The sequence below is a fragment of the Zophobas morio genome, unplaced genomic scaffold (assembly GCF_036711695.1).
Source record: "Zophobas morio isolate AGI-343-1 ecotype UQ-CSIRO unplaced genomic scaffold, CSIRO_AGI_Zmor_V1 ptg000021l, whole genome shotgun sequence".
NCBI classification, from domain to species: Eukaryota; Metazoa; Arthropoda; class Insecta; order Coleoptera; family Tenebrionidae; genus Zophobas; species Zophobas morio.
Window position 1 is genome coordinate 3,893,406 of NW_026972126.1, and position 17,483 is coordinate 3,910,888.

The 17,483-nt window shown below is 38.1% G+C and overlaps 3 protein-coding genes across 3 annotated transcripts in view; 2 read left to right on the forward strand and 1 right to left on the reverse strand.

The window, feature by feature from the left end:
• The window catches only part of LOC135133270 (integrin alpha-V-like), a 201,630-nt gene that overhangs the window by 21,802 nt on the left and 162,345 nt on the right, over positions 1-17,483 (reverse strand). The window lies entirely within an intron of this gene.
• LOC135132341 (uncharacterized) lies at positions 1,040-3,201 on the forward strand. The gene is made up of 3 exons (XM_064060411.1): positions 1,040-1,148; positions 2,775-2,910; positions 2,970-3,201. Exons 1-3 carry the CDS (start codon positions 1,084-1,086, stop codon positions 3,129-3,131), a joined length of 363 nt encoding a protein of 120 aa, XP_063916481.1. The 5' UTR covers positions 1,040-1,083; the 3' UTR covers positions 3,132-3,201.
• On the forward strand, positions 5,715-12,200 carry LOC135131600 (uncharacterized). Its single transcript, XM_064059411.1, has 8 exons — positions 5,715-5,843; positions 5,987-6,202; positions 6,365-6,866; positions 6,939-10,122; positions 10,549-10,662; positions 10,718-11,143; positions 11,384-11,638; positions 11,738-12,200. The coding sequence occupies exons 1-8, from the start codon at positions 5,715-5,717 to the stop codon at positions 12,198-12,200; spliced, it is 5,289 nt and encodes a 1,762-aa protein (XP_063915481.1).

The window sequence follows — 17,483 nt, forward strand, 5'->3', positions numbered from 1 at the left end:
GGCCACCGCGGGCTGGTCTCAACAATCAGCCGTTTTTGCTCAATTCTACGACTGTCGTCTGAAGGCGTGTTTGCAGCAGCTGTTCTAGGTTAATGTCGCCTTCCTTTTCTTAAACGTCTACAGTAAGTGATTATGAAGGCGGGACAGGAGTATAATTAATCGATCAAACGAACTGAATAGTGAAGTTCGATCGTAATTATACGATCTGTCCCGCCTGAAATGATCACTCCCTCCTCGCCCGAATCTTCCGCAGGTTCACGAATCATTTCTGCGACATCGCCTGTTCTCTCCAGCTTTGAAGTAATGACCTCGATGGCGTTGGCAGTCAGAGCTGCCACCTGAAAGTGATGGCGGGAAGTTGAAAATGTTCAACTTTCTTTAAACGTGTGAGACTCGAGATTACGATAGGGGTATTACAGTAGGTGATCATTTCAGGCGGGACAGATCGTCTAATTACGATCGAACTTCACTATTCAGTTCGTTTGATCGATTAATAATTACAGTGAATAGGGTAGATCAAGTTTTGAATTTAATTAACATCGACCATTTGACAAAAGACGAAAAATTTTCATTACAAAGAGTCTCTGCTAAATATGCTGACGTGAATTTTCATTACGAAGAGTCTGTGCTAAATATGCTGACGTGTCTCATTTGGAAAATTATCCATTAACAGTCACCTACGCGTTGTTGTCGGGGAGTGTGACAAGAGACCTGATTTCGCAATTAATTAAGTTAGTATGGGATTTCATTTAAGTTTTTTAGAGTAATTAATAAAATTGCATTAGCGTAGAATAGGTCCGCGTGCTGCGGCGGCTGTTTCCAGTCTGGCCGCCCCGCCGATGGTGGTTATTTTTAATACCTCGGTCGGGGCCCCGCCAACTGGTGCAGAATTGTGTGTCATTGTGTGTCGTCAGCTCGCAGAAAGTAGGTTAGTTAGGACAAAGTAATTAGGTGTTAACATATTTTGTGCAGGGTATTAGTTTAGGACGATAGGCATTAGATAAAATACAATTATGCCCCATTTTTTGTGACGGCTGGTCACAGCCAATCCGATGCCCAGAGGGATGCGCAAAGACGCGAAAAATGTATAAAAAGGCTTGCGACCTCTCGCCCAAGCGTCTCCAGTGCTTCCGCAAAAAACCGAACAAGTGAGTCAGTGCAAAATAACCGAAATAAATCTCCACCTCCAAACATGTCGAGCCCCTTAACTGCAAATTCAATCTCAACTTCAGCCTCCCGCTCACAGTCACCGAGCTCCCAAAATTCCACCCAATTTAAATTCCACATTAAAAACATCCCGGACATTTTTTCTAACCAGAATTCATTTTTCAACCTTCTCACTTCCACTTTACTCGTGAAGAACATCGACGTGCTCAAAGTTAACCGAAACAACACAGCCCTCCTAATAGCATCAAATGTTCTCGCCGCCTCGTTTCCGAGCAGCTTGAAAACAGCCACAAACTCGAGAAACATCGAGATCGCACCCTTGAAACCCCAGCAAAAATTTTCCACACTTCCAACAAAGAAACATCTCGGAGGGAAACATCCTGAACCATCTCCTCTCAATTGACCTCAATTTCCATAAATTGTGGTGCATCAAATCACGCAAAACCAACGACTGAACCCTCCTTATCCGTGTCATTTGCTCAGACACAAATACCATCGATACCTTGTTAACCCAAGCCATCACTTTTCGGACTCCACCCCAGGTGCGAACCTTCCAAGACACCCCCACCCACACCTATTCAATGTACGCGTTGCTTTAAACACGGACACACCCCAAACGAATGCCCCAATAATCAATCTGCCCCACTTGCCCCAACACAGACCCGCCAAACAAATGTCCACAAACTGACCTCAAATGCCCCTTTTGTGATGGAAATCACCCCGCCGGGTCACGGAAGTGCCCTAAATTCCTAAATCACGGCATCCGAAGAAACTCCAACAATGTCCCCTCTGATAATAATTGATCCTCCGGAAGATTTTGCCGACCCCGTCGACGTCACAAACGATCAACCCCCCTCCATCGACCCCAGTTCTGTCCACCCCAAACAACTAGCTGCCGTCTTAACCAAAGTTCTCATGGACCACCATCCGTTCCAAAAGAACCAGGTCCAAGCTGTCATCGAGCAGGCCTTCCACCACATTTTCCGGTTAATCACCCGAGTCAATCATTCAGGTCGTCGTCTCCACTTCACATTCGATGAATAGGCCCCCGAATTGCATATTTATGCCGGCTCTTGCTGTCCCGGGACCGAACCACGGGCAAATCCCATCCACGCAAACAAACCCAAACCTGCAAATCAACATCTCCTGTCTTACCGCCCAATCTCACTACTCAATATGACCGGCAAAATCTTTGAACAAATTCTCAACTCCCGGCTCAAAAACTTCCTAGAACAGAACAACATCATTGCCCAATAGCAATTCGGCTTTCGCCCCCAAAGAAACACCATGAACCCCATCCTAGAACTCCACACAGATTCCTCCCGCTTCGCCAACCTTAGAGTGCACGATCGCAGTCTTCCTAGACATAGAGGGTGCATTTGATATGGTCTGGTACGACGGACTAGTCCAAAAACTCAATTCAACTTCCACCCGTCTTTCACGCCTCTCATAGACTCCTTCCTAACAAATAGAACCTGCAGAATCAAAGTCCAAAACTCTCTTTCTAACCCTATCCAAATAAATGCCGGGGTCCCACAAGGCTCCGTTCTCTCCCCATATCTCTATTCGATTTAATGCAGTGACTTTCCAATTATAAAAAACACCAGGACCAAGTCGAGACTCTTCGTAGACGACACCGCATTCTGGACCCCATACAAAACCCCCTCCAAAGCAGGCGCCGCCATCCAGGAAATGCTAGGCCGATTCGAGAAGGAAGTCTGCTTTATTCCCTCAGTCAAAATGGTAAATTTATTTATTTATCGTCCTAGTTTATTTAATATTTATTTCTTTTTATTCCATAGGAACGGTACAACATTATGCTACAAATGATTATTGCAAACGCACTTTTCAATAAAGAACCCCATCCCGGCCAACCTGGAGGTGGACCGAGTAGTCATTATAACAAAAATTTCCACGGAAAGGGCAACCAAGGTGACCATCGAAATTATCAGAGAAGCCACTAAAAAAACAGTATGGTCGTCACAGCGGATGTGGTGGACAGTTAAGATCCAAACGTGGGCAATCCAGTGCCAAAATAAGTGAATAAATTTATAGTAAATGTACTCAAAATTTCGAAATATATTTAGTTTACTATAATATCTACTTTATCCGCGTTTTAGTGCTAAAAATCTAGACTAAAGTATGTAATGTTTTGGTTGTTTTTTTTTTCCAGAGGACATGTATAAGCGTTTTTTTAAGCAGAAAATCACAAACATCCTAAATACAAAGATCACTGGAAATTTTGTCAATTTCAAAGCGAAACTCTCAGTTTTTGGAAGGTCCTCACCACTTCTTATTGTTCCTAAAAAAACTTACTAAACCGGGATGAAAAAATGGCGAATAGTCAGATCTCCCTGTGGGTTAACCCGAGTGATGTTTAAAGAAAGGAAAAGATAAAACATTTCACCAACGTCAAGCCATGAAAAGGTATTTCCATAGTCCGTGACTCAACGATCCATTTTTGTTGTCATTGTTGACGTATATAAGAAAATAAAATCAAAAACTTTTCAATGATAAATAACAACTTAAATCTCGTGCAAATTAAATAATAAATTCTAATAATTAAAAATCCAGTGAAGGGCGATTGGAGAAAACAATGAATGTCACATTTTTTTTTTAGTTATTATGCTGCCGTCCTAGCCTTTTCGAAAGCCGTATCTACAAAAATTATTAATTTTGAGTTTGCCGCATCTACGTAATATTTAGGATCTGTTTTAAGTCCTTCCTAAGACAAAATCCAGTATACAGGGTGCCGCATCCAAAAGTTTGGACATAGGGAATTAACACAGGAAATTGGTTTTTATTTTATAATATCTCCCCAGATCATTTTAAAACTATTATTGAGTGACGCATTTGTGGAGGCAAAGGAGGGCTATCGGCTAGTATTTGTTTCAAATCGTTGTGAATTTTCAATTCTCACTCAGAAATCACTGAACAACTCAAACTGAATTATTTTATCCAGTGTGATGATTGCTGTAGGACAAATTAAAAGGAATAAATGCACAAAATAATCCATGCATTGGTGCTGGATGGACACTTGCGGCAAATTTGCTTAGCAAAATCATGCCGCCTTGCCGCCTTACCGTCAATAGTTTTCGAGGGTAACCGCTTCTAAAACATCATTTCTCGTGGACGCTCGTGACATTCCGCAAAATAAAGACGTATGGCTTTATCTTTAGGTGTGGAAAAATAGTTTGTTTTACAGAAAAGTGTACCTACTCTGTAATGTGCAGACGTACCTATGTAGGGGAGCACGGGGGAATGATGGTCAGCGGGTAATTGTGGTCACTGCTAATTTTACATCTTGAGTTAAAAATCACAATATGTGTAGGTGCTGTCCTCTAGGATGTTCTATACCAACTTAGTTTTTAAAGTTACAGCAGTTTCATACTGTGCGTTAACCGCTCGTTTTATGTTTAATGTTTTGTTGTGTGTGGTTATAATTTTTTCGCTGGCGTTTATAGAAAGGTAAGGACTTTGGAAATTCTTGTTATGGCTTGTATTTTCCTGTAGATATAGTACAACTTGTAAAGAACACTGTCGTATTGTTAAATTGTGTTGTAATTTATTACGAACGGGGTTAACCTAAAATTTTATTCAAACCGTCACTAGTGGGGTATGGTCAATGACCACCATTACCCCACATGAAATTGTAATGGGTATACAACTAATGATAGATTTTTATCCTTCAGATGCCGCGCACTTATAAACGGAAAACAAATAAAGCGTCATGGACTGCGGATGGTTTACAGATGGCAATCAATTCCGTTACTCAAGCTGGTGTCAAAATTCGTCAAGCTGCGAAAATGTATAATATTCCGTTTAGCACATTACAAATACGGTTAAAGAAACAACAATTTGCGTCTGGCCCTAAATTGGGAAGAAACTCCGTTTTTTCTAAGGAAGAAGAGCAGTCAATCGCAAATCACGTAAAAATGATGGGAAAACTGTTCTACGGATTAACACCCAAACAATTGCGCCGAGTAGCTTACGACTATGCAGAAACAAATGATATCCCAAACACTTTCAACAAAACGAAACGTTTGGCAGGTAAAGATTGGTTATAATTATAATTTTCTGAAGAGGAACCCAACTGTATCAATTGCATAACATCTTTTAATAGAGAAGAAGTAAGACTTTTCTTTGGTAATCTAGAAAATGTTATGAACAAATATAGAAGGCGTGTGAGTATCCCTCACGAAAATAAGTACGTTTTTAAGTAGAAGGCCCCGGTGCGTGATACATTGTTTGACAGCTACTCATTGTACTCTGCTCAGTTAATTTCATGTGACATTTATTATGCGCACGTTCTTTCAAACGCTTACTTAAAACCGGTATTGTGTTCACTGTGAAATTGTGAAATTGAGTTTAAAGTTATTCGTTTCCTAACAGTTCAATTGGAAACCATCATATCAATCACGCGTATTGTGCAAATTTTTATTCCATTTCAACAGCAGGCATTTGTCCTTAAGGTGGTAAGTTGAACTGTGTAAATTATGTGGATCGTGTATTTGAGGTTAAATTCACCAGTCTGTCGATAGTCCAAAATGCCGAGAGGACGACGTGCGAACATCGGCCGCCGCACAAGACATGCAAGCCAGCAACAAGTGTATTCACAGAACTTAAGCGAAGAAAGACAAAATATAATAAGAGAAAATGCCCGATTGAGACAACGCGTGAGCACGCGAAGATCATTGGCATCATACAATCGCTTGGCATTCCAATATGATAATATGATCCCACTGCGAACTACAGTGATGATGACAATTTAGATATTGGACCAATGACGAATGTATGCCGATATTGCAATGCGTTAAAGTTCAACAGAGAAACGGCTGGATTGTGTTGCGCAAGTGGAAAAGTCAAACTGGATCCATTACTTACACCACCACAGCCACTGAAACCATTGTTCGATGGAACTGATCCCGATTCCAACCATTTTCTTCAACGCATCCTTGAATACAATAACTGCTTTCGCATGACTTCCTTTGGAGCTAATATCATTCGAGAAGGCGGCTTCATGCCGACTTGCAAGGTTAAAGATACAACACACACAACCAATCACTCACACCAATCAATCACACCAACACAATCAGTTGCAACACATAATAACAACTAGACATACACCACACACTACACCATCACACGATCAGAAGTCACACCGTATTCTTCAACAAATGATTGTTTGCCATTACAGATACAAGGACAAATATATCATTTGCATGGTTCAATGGTGCCAACACCAGATGAACCGCATCAATTTATGCAAATATATTTCATTTCGTCGATGGTGGATCAGCTGAATGTGCGGTGCAATATACAGGGAACACAACAGTTAAAGAGACGAATTATTGAACAGTTGCAAGCATTTTTTCACGCTAATAACGCTGTGGTTAATATGTTCAAAACAGCATTGGAACGAATGCCATCGGATACGCACAAATTTGTCATAAGAGCGGATCGTACCCCAACAGGTGAACATGTGCGAAGATTCAATGCACCCACCGTTGATGATGTTGCTGCAATTATTGTTGGCGATCCAACTACATCACGAGACATTGTCGTTCAGCGAAGAAGCAATATCATGCATCGTGTAAACGAGACACATCGTTTGTACGATGCGTTACAATATCCAATCATTTATTGGCAAGGGCAAGACGGATACGACATCACGTTGAAGATGGTCGATCCAATTACAGGTACAATATTCACACACTAATTATTGCTATTATTGGTTTCCATTAACAATCCATTTAATTTTGCATTTTCAGGCGTATCAACGAACAAAAATCTAAGCGCAATGAATTACTATGCGTATCGTATGATGATTCGTACACATGAGGAGAATGTCATTCTGAAGTGCCGTCGGCTATTCCAGCAATTCGCTGTCGACATGTATGTCAAAGTCGAGACCGAACGTTTAGCGTTCATCCGATTCAATCAGGCAAAGCTACGATCTGAGGACTATATACACTTGCGTGATGCTATTCAATCAGATGGTAATGTTCAGAATATTGGACGCCTGACGATTCTCCCATCATCTTATATCGGAAGCCCACGCCACATGCACGAATACGCTCAAGACGCCATGACGTACCTGCGAAATTATGGAACTCCGGATTTATTTATTACGTTCACATGCAATCCGAAGTGGACGGAAATTGAACGTGAGTTGGACCCGGGCCAAAAACCGCAAGATCGCCATGACATAATCGCCAGAGTATTTCAGCAAAAACTCAAGGTTATGATGGATGTGCTTACTAAGTATCGAGTTTTTGGTGACACACGTTGTTATATGTACTCGGTGGAATGGCAGAAGCGTGGACTACCGCATGCTCATATCCTAATTTGGTTGCTGAACAAATTACATTCAAATGAAGTGGATGACATCATATCAGCTGAAATTCCTGATCCAGTCACTGATCCCCATCTACACCACATTGTGACGACACAGATGGTGCATGGACCGTGCGGTGCATTAAATCCATTATCGCCTTGCATGGCTGATGGAAAGTGCTCAAAACGATATCCGCGACCGTTAGTTGCTGAAACAGTCACAGGGAACGATGGATATCTAGTTTATCGTCGGCGTTCAAAAGAAGATAATGGTCGAACTATCAAAGTTAAAGTTCAAAATCAAGAGATTGAGATCGGAAATGAATTCATTGTACCATATTGCCCGCTGCTATCACGAATTTTCGAAACACATGCGAACGTTGAGAGTTGTCATTCGGCCAAATCAGTCAAATATTTGTGCAAGTACGTCACAAAAGGCAGCGACATGGCTGTGTTTGGTATTGCGTCGGAAAATGCGAATGACGAAATCAGCAACTTCCAGATGGGCAGATGCGTCAGTACTAATGAAGCACTGTGGCGATTGTTGTCATTTCAAATTCATGAAAGATATCCCGCAGTTGTACATTTAGCAGTGCATTTGGAAAATGGACAAAGAGTTTACTTCACTGAGGCTAATGCGGCACAACGAGCTGAGATACCACCATCGATAACATTGACTAGCTTCTTTGCAATGTGTGAAGCAGATCCATTCGCAGCGACGCTGATGTACGTTGAAATGCCCAAGTATTACACTTGGAATCAATCAACAAAGAAATTCCAACGTCGCAAACAAGGAACCCCAGTTCCAGATTGGCCACAGGTGTTTTCCACTGATGCGCTAGGTCGCATGTATACTGTTCATCCTAGAAATGATGAATGTTTTTATTTGCGACTGCTGTTGGTAAATGTGCGTGGACCAAAATCATTTGCGCATTTGAAAACTGTGAATGGCCACCAATCTCAAACATATCGAGAAGCATGTCAACTATTGGGTTTGCTGGAGAACGATTCTCATTGGGATTTAACACTTGCGGATTCAGTTGTTTCATCAAATGCGTACCAAATACGAACGCTGTTCGCAATTATCATCACCACATGTTTTCGTTCACAACCAATTCAGTTATGGAACAAATACAAAGACGACATATGTGAAGATATCTTGCATCGCTTGCGCATTCGAACGAATAATCCCCACATGCAAATAACCGATGAAATCTACAATGAAGGATTGATTCTGATTGAGGATCAATGCTTGACTATTGCAAACAAGCTACTGATTGAAGTAGGAATGATTGCGCCAAATCGATCGATGCACGATGCATTCAACCAAGAATTAAATCGAGAGCTGCAATACAATGTTGATACATTGCAGGAATTCGTTCGAAATAATGTGCCGTTGCTGAATGAACAGCAAAAACAAGTATACGAAACATTAATGCAAGCGGTGGACAATAATACTGGTGGTCTATTCTTCCTGGACGCACCTGGAGGAACAGGGAAAACAATTGTCATTTCATTGATTTTGGCCACTATTCGATCAAGATGTGACATAGCTTTGGCGTTAGCATCATCTGGAATTGCGGCGACTCTTCTAGATGGCGGTCGTACTGCACATTCTGCGCTTAAGTTGCCACTCAATTTAAACACAATTGATACTCCAACATGCAATATTTCCCGATCCAGTGCAATGGGAAAATTGTTGATGCAATGCAAGCTCATTGTTTGGGATGAGTGCACAATGGCACATAAGAAATCACTTGAAGCACTTAACTTCACACTGAAGGATCTTCGGCGAAATAACAACATCTTTGGCGGCTTGATGATATTGTTGGCAGGCGATTTCAGGCAGACGTTGCCAGTAATTCCCCGTGGAACGCCTGCAGATGAATTGAATGCTTGCCTGAAGGCATCACCTTTGTGGAATAACGTAAAAACATTATCGCCAACCACTAATATGAGAGTTCAACTTCAAAATGATCAAGGTGCTGCACAATTTTCCAAACAATTGTTAGCTGTTGGAAATGGAAAAGTCCCAGTTGATGCGACAACTGGATTAATTACTCTTATCAACGACTTTTGCCGATTTGTAGACTCTCAATTAGCTCTTATTGAAAATGTTTTCCCAAACATTGGTGAGAATTATCAGAATTATGCTTGGTTAAGTCAACGAGCAATTGATTCCATAACAAATCCGGATGATGTAGTAAATTATCCAACAGAGTTTTTGAACTCTCTAGAGTTACCAGGATTTCCACCACATAACTTGCAACTCAAAGTTGGTTCGGTTGTTATGATATTGCGTAATTTGAATCCACCGCGACTTTGCAACGGTACTCGACTTGCGGTGAAAAGACTTATGCCGAATTTGATTGAGGCAACCATTATTAACGGAAAGTGCGCAGGTGAAAATGTATGTATTCCTCGAATACCAATGATTCCGACTGATCTTCCGTTTGACTTCAAACGATTGCAATTTCCGGTTCGCCTTGCGTTCGCAATGACAATTAACAAGTCGCAAGGCCAATCGCTTAGTGTTTGCGGGATAAATTTAGAAAATCATTGTTTTTCACATGGGCAGCTATACGTTGCGTGTTCACGAGTTGGGAAACCATCCGCTTTGTTTGTGTTAACGTCAGACCAAAAAACAAAAACAGTGGTTTACCAAAGAGCACTTCAATGAAACGGATAATTTGCGGACACGTATAACGCTTCGATTCAGTATTTACTTTGGATTCACTTTCATTTTTTACTTAGAGAAATTTAACTAAATTAGACTTCATTTTTGTAATCGAAATGAATTCATTACTCTTGTGAAATGAAATAAAATTTTTCGTTTTCAAATATAAAACAAAAAAAATAATTTTTCTTAATCTTTTAATCACCAAACGAAATGTTACAAAAAACGAAGCCATCTGGTGGCGAAACGGAGTTCGCCGGGTTTGCTAGTATATCTATAAAAATGTTATATGTTCATTGTTTTGAGACACTCTGTCACGGCGGCTTACTTTTTTTTTAACTAAAATTTGTCTTTGTTTTATTTTAAAGGCATAATAACAGTCTCCATCCCTTCGTCGGCCAAGCTGCCGGCTCAAAAATTTCTGAAGAACATCGATCTAACAATTTATTTGGTGAACAAGCTGAACAATTGTTGCAGCAACGGTAGTACATAATTAATTCATTTTGAATAAATTGTGTTTACATTTTTTCTTACTAGGCCAAATGCTGCTGAACGTGACTTTGTCGAAGAAGTAGATGATGATTCTCCCTTTTATGATTCTGATGCTGATCCAGATTTTTTACCAGCACCAGAAAAACGTCCGCGCTTGATACGTTTCAACAATAGTAGTTTATTGTCTGATATACTTACTCAAAACGACATTAACGTTAATGAGTCGACAGATCTGCTTGTTGATTCCGATATTTTTTCTGGCAATTTTGTAACAGAATTTGAAAAAGATGATTGCAACAATAATGTTGGCCCATGTGAAGCTGATGTTCAACTATTAGCAACTAATGATTATAAGTTCTTTGTCAGAGATCTACTTATCGAAATTGTTTACAAGGCTGTCGATCAATCTACACAACAATTTAAAAAGGACAAGCGAATTAGAAATGAAGACGAGAAGATTCAAAGAAACAGGCAAAAACATCCCCTGCTTTCACCTTGTAAGGCAACTTGTCGAAAAAATTGCAGAACAAAAATTTCAGAAAATGTTAGGCAAAATGTTCATAATTTTGTTTGGAAGATGAATTTCTCGCAACGCCGTTTATTCTTAGAATCTTACGTAAAACAAGAAAAAACAAAACAAAAAACCACAGAAAATTCTAAAAGAACAAGCACTTTTAAATTCCATTTGCCTCGAATCGGTTCATCATCCAGTGAGGAGAATACCCTTGTTTGTAAGCCTATGTTTTTAAACACTCTTGGTTTTAAAACGGACGGGATTATAACCGAACATTTCAAATCTAAGAAAAAGGCTGAAGGTAAAGTTCAGCTAGAAGATGGCAGAGGTACTTGTGCAAGAAAACTAGCAAAAGAAAAAAAAGATTTAATAGAAGACAAAATACGATGTCATATTGAATCTTATAACCCCCAGTATTCACACTATAAACTTGAACATGCTCCGCATAGAAGGTATATGAGTTCAGAAGTGACGATAACATCGTTGTGGAAGGAATTTCGTCAGAATGTCGAAGAAATCAGTTTAGAAAGATATTGACAAACTTTTAATAGATTGAATATTGGATTTGATACCCCTTCACAAGATGAATGTGGTATATGTGCAGTTTACAAAAATCACAATCCCGAGGTTGGAGGTTGTGGCAATATGGAAAACTCATCTGTGTCAGAGTGTGAAACCTGCAGTAAATATATGAAACACAAAGAGAGGTACACTTTGGCTAGACAATTTTATGTAGAAGACAAAACGACAGAATGGGCTGAAAGTATTAATATATATACTGTGGACATGCAAAAAGTGCTTATTTTGCCAAAAATGACGATCAAAAATTCTTTTTTTGTTTCTCGCTTAGTAGTATTTAATGAAACATTTGCTCCTTTGCATAATGGGGAAAATTTGTGCCTCATATGGCATGAAGCAATAAGCGGAAGACAAGCAGCCGATGTTGCATCTTCATTTTACAACATCATAAAAAATGCTGATTCCAAAGTAATGTCCTTCATTTTTTTGGCCTGATAATTGTTCGGCCCAAAATAAAAATTGGACATTATATTCAGCGTTTATAACAATGGTAAACGCAGAATGGGGTCCCAACGATATTACTATTAAGTATTTTGAACCAGGTCACTTCTTCATACATACATTAATCAAAGTCCGAATCAAACATGGCGACGTCTGATACGGACGTACCTACCAGTGATCCGACAATTTTATTACAGTTAAAGTGTGAAAGATGCAAGAAAGTTGTCACAAATGCGTGCATTCGTTGTGTAAAATGTGGTGTAACGTATCACCGTAGTTGTGCCTTTACTAAAAATGAAAGATCTAAGTGTTTTCATTTTCTTAGTGAAAATGAAATGCAGTGTATTCACCACCAAGTTGATGATCAAGTTGATACAGTTGATGTCTTAACTTTAAATGAAGATGAACCAATGTCACAAGCCATTATTGACTTTCTAAGTAGCAACAAATTTTCGGGAATTCTACGTGATGCAATTGCTGCAGCTACTGCTCCGTTGCAAAACACTATTGAAGAACTTAAGCAAGAACTCTCAGATCTGAAGTCTACTAATATCGATATGATACGATTATTTAATAACTGGCCAGAGAAGAATTTAATAAAATCATCGGATAAGGAGGTTGGTGCTTTATCTGACTTTTTTTTAGACGGTGATAGTAAAACTTTTCGCAACGGAGGTCATCGAACTCAGCCGATTAAAACCCAAAAAACAACGACTGAAAGAACTATAAACACCAACTTGATTTCGGATGTCCCGTCAAATTCTAATTCAATACAATTCAAAACAAATAGTAACTATCTACAAGTTCCGAAAATTATTAATAATGATGATGGTTCATCGAATTTTAATCTCGAACCAATTATGCCAACGACAAAAACACAGAGTCAAGGGAGCATCTATAACAAAAACACAACATCTTACAACAACAGCGTTCTAGTTGATGCAGATGGGTTTCAAACAAAAATGTCTAGGAGGAATAAACGTAAAATTGTTAGAGGGAATGCTACTTTACAAAATATGTCACTCAAGGCTGCGAAGCGTCTCAGTACTGTCTATGTTGGCAATTTACAACCAAATACAGTGGAAAATGATGTTAATGAATTTTTAAGATCTAAATTTCCAAACTTTGAATTTCTAGTGGACAAACTGCCTAGAAGAATTAATGCCAAAAGTGTTTCCTTTAAGGTAACGGTTGATCCAACTATTTACAACGATTTTTTCAAAGAAGAGTTATGGCCGGAAGGTGTTATAATTAAGAAATTTTATTTTTTAAAGAAAAAAGAAGGGGAGGCATCTCAAAATGTAAGGAAGCCTTCAGAAGCACACAATTAGGTCACGTCCTAATGTCAGGTGAGGGCAAAAATCTTGATAGTTTACAGAATCTTGATAGTTTACAGATTTACTATCAAAATGTCCGACGACTTAGAACAAAGCTAAACGAATTGTGCCATTCAATCCTCAGTGAGTGTTACCCAATAATAGTAATTTCTGAAACGTGGCTGTGTGATGGCATTTTTAATAGTGAATTTATTGATAAAAGATACTGTGTATTTAGGAAAGACAGATCATCTCAAACAAGCATCAAGACTCGAGGGGGTGGAGTGCTCATTGCCATACAGTCCCATTACAGTTCCAGTGAACTTGATGTTAACACATCAAATAGGGAAGAAATTTGGATAAAACTAGTAGTTGGTAAAACTAATATAATTCTCGGTGCTTGCTACATTCCACCAGGATCAGCTCGTCAACTTTATAGTGATCATATTGAATTGGTTAATTGTATTGTGTCACGCTATCCTAATCACATTTTATGCATAGTAGGTGATTACAATTTGCCTGATATTAAGTGGAATGCAGCATCTACAGAAAGCATGTCGGAAGGACTGTATCCATCGAATGTTAGCTGTGACACTGAACGTATCATCTGCGATGGTATGGCTTTTGCCGGCTTGGCACAACACAATTCCGTACAAAATGTTAACTTTGTAACTCTAGATTTAATTTTTTGTAACCACACCACATTGGTCAATGAATGCTTACCTCTTTTGAAATGTGATAAATACCATCCAGCTGTGATTGCAAACATCTGTGATATTAATACTCTTATTTTGAAATCTAACGAACCGTGTTTTTATCGTGATTTTGGAAATGCCCCCTATGAACTAATTGATAATTACCTATCAAATGTAAACTGGAATTTCTTAAACAATTTCTTTGATATTAATCAATGTGTAAGTGCTTTCTATAGTATAATCAATTATGTAATCGAAACATTCATTCCGTTAAAAAAATGTCAAAATAATAATAAATTTCCCAGTTGGATAGATAATTCTACTAAATCTTTAATTATACAGAAGAAAATAGCTCATAAGGATTATAAAAAATCTAATTCACATTATGATTACGTAAGATTTGCTCAATTAAGATACGAATGTAAAGAAGGCTATTCACAATTGTAGACAATTATATATTGATAAGGTGGAAAATAATATAATATCTAATTCAAAAATGTTTTGGAACTATGTAAAAGCCAATAAACAGAACAGTGGCTTTCCTAAAACAATGTATTATAATGACGTGGAAGCTCATTCTTCATTTGACATAGCTGACTTGTTTGCATCATATTTTCAATCTGTATTTAGTCATCCTGATCCCGATGTTAATTTCTGTGATACTTATTACTGTGATACTGCTTTAGATTTAAATTTTATTCATATCACCTACGATGATATCTTGAAAAAAGTGCAATCTTTTAATAACTCTAGTCACCCAGGACCAGATGGTGTTCCTGCGATCTTTGTTAAAAAATGTCTGCTTTCTCTGATTAATCCACTTCAAATAATGTTCAATAAATCATTGTCTTTATCTGTATTTCCAGATTTTTGGAAAAAGTCCTTTATCTTGCCAATATTTAAAAGTGGCTCAAGAAATATTATTAGTAATTATCGCGGTGTCTCTAAATTACCATTTATTCCTAAGATCTTTGATGCAATTGTTGCAGATATTTTATTTGCTAGTGTGAAAGAAACTATTATTACTGAGCAACATGGTTTTTTCAGTGGGAGATCAACTACCACCAATTTATTTCTTTTCACGGAATTTGTTACTAATATGAATGAACTGGGATCGGAAGTTGATTGTATTTTTACTGATATTAGCAAAGCATTCGATTCAGTCAACATTAAACATTTGCTGAATAAATTAAAACATTTTGGGATATTTGATCCTTTGCTTGGCTGGATAGAATGCTACTTAACAAATCGTAAGTCGCACGTTGAATTTAATGGCATTTTAGGGGCAATTCTGAATCAAAGTTGTTAAATTTAAAGGGTGTTAAATTGCAAATTTCCATAGTAACGAGTTAAATTCGTAAATCTGATTGGCTGTTTCTTTTTTAACAACCTTTAAATTTTAACGGGTTTAATTTAGAATTGGCCCTAATATCTGGTTGACCGAGTTTCACTCGGCTCGTTTGGTAGTATTAGATCAGATTACGACAGATAAATATGCGTATAGTATGCATTTTGAAGTACACGCGCTACTTAAAAATACACATTAAAAAAGAAATTCCATAAGCAGTCTTTGTTTTAAACACTGATAAGTGACATGTAGAGATTAAAGAACAGAAAACTGGAATTATTGTGTGACATCTCATTTGTTACCCAAGTTTTCTCTCTGTCGTTTTTTTTTTCCTAGTTCTCTCTCTCGACTCTAGAAAAAGGTCACAACCACATTCTTACTGCCAGAAGAGTTTCGCCTCTGGTGTGGTTAACATACTGAGTTACCGTGCTCTTTTGTGTTATTCCTAATTTCTCAATCTCAACCCTGCTCCCGAAGATGCCATTTACGAAAGTGTGCGAAACGTTGAGCCCAAAAACTTAAATAACACGGTCCCATCCCCGAAAACGATCACATGTTGACACTGACCGTGGAACCTCTGAAATCAATGCTTGACAAAATAATCTCAATTCAACACACTTTCGTGTGCCTTTTATCCGCTCACTGTTTAGTTTTTGGTAAATTTTCTCACCTCAGGAGGTGAATTTCAACGTCCTCTATACAGTGGAGTATGTTTCGGTACGTACAATTGAAGATAAAAAGGTACGTCAAACGTACTGTCAGACTGTCACCCAAACTTCTCATATAAAACAATCTCGTGTTCGTGTAGTGTCATAGGATGTTGCCTAGCAACAAATATAATTCACTGCCTGAAAATTGCTGAAAATGCATGAAGCTGTAATTTTCAGAAGTTAAAACTATGATCAATCGATTTCTTGACCCAAAAAACCCCTAACCTGTAAATTTCATCGAAATCGTTAGAGCCGTTTTCGAGAAACCCATTACATATATATATATATATATATAAATATATATATACAAACTTTGCTCGTTTAATAGTATTAGATATCTAAATCAATTGATGCATGTTCTGGTGTTCCGCAAGGTTCCCACTTGGGACCTATTCTGTTCTTATTATATGTCAACGATGTAAAATATGTATTTCAAAACAGTCTTTTTCTATTATACGCTGATGACTTGTAATTGTTTCGAGCTATCAATTCTCCCTTTGATTGTATTTTACTTCAAAATGACCTAGATAAGTTTAAAATGTGGTGTTCAGATAATAGTCTTAAGCTTAACATACACAAATGTAAATCTATGAGATTCTCTAAAAAAATTGTTAAAGTACCTGAATTCAACTATAAAATTTCGGATGTAGTTGTAGAACAAGTAGCATATTTTTGTGACTTGGGTGTAATGTTTGATCCAAAATTAGCCTTTACTCTACATGTTGATAAAATTGTCAATAAAATTAATAAAACCTTGGGATTTGTTCTAAGACAATGTCAGGAGTTTACTAGCCTTCGTGTCTTTTGCATTTTATATAATTCATATGTTCGCTCATTATTAGAGTACTGCTGTATAATTTGGTCACCTTATTATCAGCTCTATATATCTAGACTTGAAAAAATTCAAAGAAAGTTCATTAAATTTTTATGTTTTAAACTAAATGTTATATTTGATAAGAATAATTACGAACTCATAGTTAAATATTTCGGGCTTAGTTTCTTAATAAGTCGTCGCCATTACTTTGATTTGTGCTTTGTTTTTAATGTGTTAAATAACCGTGTAAATTGTTCCGACATTCTTAATATGTTTTCTTTACATGTACCTAATCGCGCCACAAGAGGTTCTCATTTGCTCCAAGTGCCTTTCCATCGCACACTATATGCTCAAAAATCTCCGTTATGCCGCATGGCTAAACTGGCGATGGAGT

Bases quoted from the DNA above. Each gene is read 5' to 3' on its own strand.
- LOC135132341 (XM_064060411.1), top strand. From the start codon at position 1,084: ATGTATAAAAAGGCTTGCGACCTCTCGCCCAAGCGTCTCCAGTGCTTC. The intron at 1,149-2,774 runs GTGAGTCAGTGC...AAAAAACACCAG, and splicing joins TTCCGCAAAAAACCGAACAA to GACCAAGTCGAGACTCTTCG. The intron at 2,911-2,969 runs GTAAATTTATTT...TTTATTCCATAG, and splicing joins TTATTCCCTCAGTCAAAATG to GAACGGTACAACATTATGCT.
- LOC135131600 (XM_064059411.1), top strand. From the start codon at position 5,715: ATGCCGAGAGGACGACGTGCGAACATCGGCCGCCGCACAAGACATGCA. The intron at 6,867-6,938 runs GTACAATATTCA...TTGCATTTTCAG, and splicing joins GATGGTCGATCCAATTACAG to GCGTATCAACGAACAAAAAT. The intron at 10,123-10,548 runs GTTTGTGTTAAC...TTTATTTTAAAG, and splicing joins GTTGGGAAACCATCCGCTTT to GCATAATAACAGTCTCCATC.